Genomic DNA, 6,000 nt, shown 5'->3' on the forward strand with positions numbered 1-6,000 from the left:
TTTAGGGTGCCAGAGAGAGTTGGTGCTGGGACTGGGTCTGCAAGATCCAGAGATGTGCCCAACAGACTGTAAACAAACCCAGACTGCAGCTAATACAACTGTGTAGCCAACTCAAGGAGCAAGCAACGAGGAGGCTAAAGTAGAGTATTGAGTAGTGAAACTCACTCCCCTAGTATAAAGGATGCGCTAACGACCCTACCGAGCTGGATAGCTCTCTTGGCATAGTTAGCACATCCGACTTGTGAGCGCAAGGATACAGGTTCGCGTCCCGCCCTGGACAATCCCTTAAAGGAGTAGTAAAGGGAAATTATGTTTAGCCCTGTTTTAAGGTTACTTATGATCATATACAATGGCTCAGATAAAAAGAAAAGTTGACAAAACTAGCACTTTTGAGAAAGTCTCATAATTGCTCTACCACCGTTTTGGTCATGCCATTGTGGGTGGGCACTGTGAAAAATCATTCAAAAAACATGTAAAAGGTGCTCTGTTCGATTTACTGCACTTTTTGTAAAAAATAAATAAATAAAAAATCCAATATATACAATACATAGGTCCAGGGGAGTCATAACTATCTGTACAGAAAATATAGCCAACGGTGTAGTGCCTGTGGAGCAAATGCAGAATTTCTTTTTATTATGAGCGAAGCCGGCCCAGCGCTGAGCCCCACCCCCTGAACGGAACCGTATATAAGAGAGGGGCAGCGTCATCTTGATTGACGTTTGAGACATGTCCGTTGCTGAATATGGCTGAGAGAATTTATATTCCGGGAGCAACCACCACGGTCTTCGGCTAAAATAGAGTCAGACAAAAGAAGATCACGTACACAAATAAATATTGGACTGGCTTTTACTATCTGGAGAGAGGTTGGAGTTACTTTAGGCATCAAAAGCGACTCGGATCTCGCTTTTCTTCTCCTCGACGCGTAAGTAGCTAAATTCAGATTCATAAGCAACGTTAGCCAACCTAGTCCCCCTAAAATGTTAGCTACCATGTATTTCTGTATTATACCGACTAACATGGTGTAGGCATACACTAACATACATGGATACAGTTCCAGCAAGCTAGATACCAAACGTTTGCTCTCAATCAGGCAAGTGGTCAGTCTGAATGTAATTGGCTGATTTAGCAATGTGTTTGTGTAACGTTAGCCATGTATTTAGCTGATAAATCAGGAACAATGGGTAATTGATCGATGACTGACCTGTTTTTGAACCGTAGTTGCAATGCTGGGCCCATTGCAGTCATGATAGAAAGCCTGTTTCAAGCTGTTTTCCTTTTTACAGCTACAGAGAGGGCCCTTCCTTTTTCAACTGACTAGCGAAAATGCCCACTAGTTCATCTGGAAAGGATTTTTGAAATATTTAGCATAGAACTATTTAGTCGCAGCACATACGTGTGTAAACTTCGGCTTGAACTTTGCTGTAGTTCCTCCTCACTATATTCAGGCTTGAAACGATAAGCGCTGCCGTCAAAGTCTAATTCCTCACGATCAAATACTCTTCAAGATCAGGCATTTTGATAAGCGTTTTCTGAACTGTAGCCTAGGGCTTCCTTGTCTGTGAGCGAAAGAGTTGCGTGAGCAGTGAGCAAACTAGCTAGCCTAGCTAACATAAACAATAATAATAGCTACCGTAAGTAGTTCCGCTTCCTGAATCCCCTCTGCGGATTGATCTACACATCTACAACGGTCGCGTCAATACAAGTCAATGGATTTCATAAAATGATCAATAAAACCCTACAGTATTCATACTTTGCTGAGAATTTGATGTCAGAACACCAACCGACACCAATTACCCCCTCTGTGAGCTTCTTGTCTTTGAAATCGAGAGTTTAAAATGTTTTTGAATGATTTTTCACAGTGCCCACCCACATCCATTGTATGACCTAAACGGTGGTAGAGCAATTATCAGACTTTCTCAAAAGTGCTAGTTTTGTCAACGTTTTGATCTGAACAATTGAACATGATCATAAGTAACCTTAAAACAGGGCTAAACATGCTTTTCCCTTTACTACTCCTTTAACATGGGTCAAAGGAACGAATGACACAGAAAAACACAAAGGAGCGAAATGAAGTCCAACACCTACACACTCCTCATCTCCATAACAATTTGGTTATTAGAAAAGCAGTGACGTAGTCTCAGGTTTTCTCAATCAACATCAGTTCCGATCGAACAGTTTAATGACGCACATACATGTCACCACATTACGCAGGATTAATGATGATGGTGTCTGTTTTTCTCTCCAAAGGGACAGTATTCTCCCAACAAATTAGGCCTACTAGGTGCACAGCGGAAATGGGACTGTATTTTGTCCCAGTTATAGTCCATCTCCATCAAAGATGAATCAAACCATGCATCATGATTAATACCGATACCACTGAAAGCAGGGTAATGAGAGGACATGGCATTTTGTAGGGTAATCATCCTTTCTGTGTTTTCACAATGTTCAGGTAAGCAAGGACTATTACATAGCAGCAATGCACACTTACATAAGTATAAACTACAGTCCATACTATATCATCTGTATATTTGCACCATAATATTAACTAATTTCACCATCCTCGACAATCTAGTGATAAGTCCCCACATCAACACAAGAAAAGAATATATCCTATTTACAGAGGGAACACAGTCCAGAAAACAAAGGAAGTGGTCATAGGTGTGGACAGGAAATGTAACATACTGTAGCTTTCAGTCAATGTCCAGACATGTCCTTATTTCATTCAGTGCCCCTCCCATACAGTGATAGCCTGGATGGCAGATAAGTCAATAGCAGACAGGGGCATCCATCGCTGCAAAGGCCAGGCTGTCATGGCCGACTCCAGCCTTGCACGTCCTGTGTTAATCATCCGAGGCAAGAGAGGAGCATCCTCTAATCACACATGATTTATGGAGCACCTGTCCATTTAAATAAGACCCCTCAGTCATGAAGGCCATTCTCTGAGGGACCCCAGTCTTGTTCCTGATACTGGCCATCACTGGGACAGACCGCAGCACTGCCCCGGTACCCCGGTACCTACACCCGACTGTTTCCATGGTAAAGTCTCCTGAGCTCCAAGTGTGAATCTTAATGGACCCAGCTCTGCACGCCCGCCTGTCATTAGGTGAGGTTTTGGAGTTCATCCCCCCAAAAAAAAGATTTTAAAATGGGTCCGATCGCTTCTGGCCAGAGAGGGTTTTCTAGTAAAAAGGCTCTTTTTGTTTAACGTGTCCTCGGTCATAGACTGGTATGACTTGACTTTAAAAGGGCCAGAGTGGGTAGAGGTCTTGCTAAGAACAATGCTCAGACCAGAAGAATGATTGGGGCAGACAAATAATGGTATAATTTATTACTTTTGATTGATAATCAACCAACCAACCAATCAATCAATCAATCAATCAACCAACAAATCAATCAATCAATCAATCAATCAATCAATCAAAAGTAATAAATTATATCATTATTTGACCACACTATCACTTCATACATAAAGTCTTCTATCTCTTCTTTCAGCACAGTGATCTCATTTCCGGCACGGCATTAGGCTAGAACTTTTGTTCAGTATTGCCAGTTGCCACGGTGACATTCTCTCCATTTGAGTCATTCTCTCAGCAAAGGACTTTTTCCCCACGCAACAGACCCTGCCTGCTCCCTGGCACTCAAAGGCAGATAGAAATTATGCTCACAATGATTCACTGACGCAGATGGTCCACTGGAATAGCTCTCCTTAGATGCACCTTCTGTCGGTCATATTGGTCAGTCATGCCAGATACGGCAGACATCTGAGGTATAATAATGGCAGCTGCTCACGTCTTCTAACTCACACAAAATAGGATTAGCTGCTATCTGAATGTGGTAGACAGATAGATCAAATAGGCCTATCCGGTAGCATGGATCTCATACCTGTATTGTCAATGAACTGTACTGTGTACCTTGGGAATCCATGCTATTTATACAGTAGGTGAAAATCTAATCTCCTGAGCACACATAATAGCTGAGCTTATAGCTGCCAGACATGCATGTTTTATGAATATATATTTATGTTACTTAAAACATGGAAACCTTACTGGGTTAGTGGTTAATACCTTCTGTTAAGTTTATGGTGAGGATATTGTTGTCATGTTGTATGAGGATATTGTTGTCATGTTGTATGAGGATATTGTTGTCATGTTGTATTTCAACGTCACTGCTACTCCAAAACAAATAAGATCACAGTTCCACTCCCTAGGCCCAAAATTCCCACGGAGAAAAACAGGTCCCACGGAGCAGGGCGACTTCCGAATGAACCTACTCTGCCCCCTGGGTTAAGAACAGTATAAAGATAAATCTTACCACAAACATGGCAGCCGGACAAATGAAGACTTGGTGTTGAGCCATTTGTAAAGAAAACAGGGGGGAAAGGGAAGGGGGGGTGGGGGGCTGAGTCTCTTGCACTGATCAGCGCTGCGTGATGCAAAAGTAGGAGGAGGAGGAGAGGAAGGAGGAGCGAGCGGTAGAACAGACCGGCTGAGGCTCGCAGCTCTCAGTTTGTCCTCGGTGCTTGGCAGAGCTGCTGCACTCACTCTGTTTCTCTCTCTCTCTCTCTCTGTCTATCTTTCTCTCTCTCTCAACAACCCACGCACACAGCCGGGGACCGCCAGCCCGCGACATGCTGCCCTGGAAGAGGAGTAAGTTTGTGCTGGCGGAGGACGAGGCCAAGCCGAAGCCGAAGAGCCTGGGAGCCGGACTCACCTACCACTCCATCTTCTCTGCCCTGCTGCGCTCCTGCCCCGACCTGCTGCCCGACTGCCCCTTCGACTGGCTGGGCAACGTCTTCCAGACCAAACGGCAGAAGGTGGAGCTCAACAGGGAGGAGCCCACCTACAACGTGCGCTACCTGGGGAGCGTGGTCACCATCGCGGCCAAGGGGGTGGGCTGCACGCAGGAGGCGGTGGCCAAGATCTGGACCAGGAGCGACTACGGCGAGCAGTGCGCCAAGATGCGGCTGGCAGTGGGACCGCAGGGCATCAGGATGAGCGCCGACAAGCACGGCAAGAACAAACCCACGCACCTGTACTCCCTGAACCGGATCACCTACTGCGCGGCCGATCCCTGCCGGCCCAAGATCCTGGCCTGGGTCTACCGGCACCAGGTGAAGAACAAGGCGGTGGTGCTGCGTTGCCACGCGGCCCTGGTCACCCGGTCGGAGAAGGCCCGGGCCATCGCCCGCAGCTTCTACCAGACGTCCGCCTCCGCCTTCAGCGAATTCAAGCGGCTGAAACGCCAGAGCGACTTCCGGCACTGCCGGCAGCAGCTGCTAGGCGAGGACGCGGTCCCGGTCATGCCCCGGAGGAGGCTGCTCAACGGACAGTGCCACTACCGGCCGCCTGCCGACAACCCCGGAGCTACGCCCCACCTCTGCTCCATCACAGAGGAGGAGGAGGAGGACGAGGAGGAGGAGGAGGACAGGGAGGAGGAGAGGGGGGAGGAGGAAGAGGAGGGGAAAGAGGACAGGTGCGAAGAAAGGCAAGAAAGCAAAAAAAGGAGGGAGGACAGGGAAGAAAAGGGGGAGGAGGAGGAAGGCAGGGAAGAAAGAAATCAGAAGACTTTTACCGACTCGGTTCGATTATGTAAGATGGACTTAGGGGAGTTAATAAGCGGACTAACGGAGTGCCAGATCAACATCATCAGCGACAGCAACAACAACACAATGACATTTATCAGCACACTGGTGTGACCTGCGAGAACAGGGGGGATATTCTGCAACACAAAAACCCATCACTCTCCTCCCCTCGCTGGTTTCTTCACAGGCTCCCTCCAGTATTGTGCAAGTGTTTTCCAGAAACTTCTCCCTCGCCTTTGATGGGTCTGGGACGAAGAGCCAATTCATCCAGATGGCTCAGATACTTGTTTTGCAAGATGCTTGTGACAATGGGATGAGGAGGATGGGATGAGGAGGATGAATGTTTACAAAGAGGGCTGGGGGTGGTGTTCAGATAGCACAATGAAGAGGAGATATATCAGAAACTATTGAGAGAACGC

The 6,000-nt window shown here is 46.7% G+C and overlaps 1 protein-coding gene across 1 annotated transcript; it reads left to right on the plus strand.

The window, feature by feature from the left end:
• Positions 1-4,449: 4,449 nt before the first annotated feature.
• fam43b (family with sequence similarity 43 member B) lies at positions 4,450-5,695 on the plus strand (the record flags this gene model as incomplete). Its single annotated transcript, XM_084446140.1, has 1 exon — positions 4,450-5,695. Exon 1 carries the CDS (start codon positions 4,628-4,630, stop codon positions 5,693-5,695), a length of 1,068 nt encoding a protein of 355 aa, XP_084302266.1. The 5' UTR covers positions 4,450-4,627.
• Between the last annotated feature and the right edge of the window lie 305 nt (positions 5,696-6,000).

Source organism: Borostomias antarcticus, assembly GCF_949987555.1.
Source record: "Borostomias antarcticus genome assembly, chromosome: 11".
Classification (NCBI taxonomy): domain Eukaryota; kingdom Metazoa; phylum Chordata; class Actinopteri; order Stomiiformes; family Stomiidae; genus Borostomias; species Borostomias antarcticus.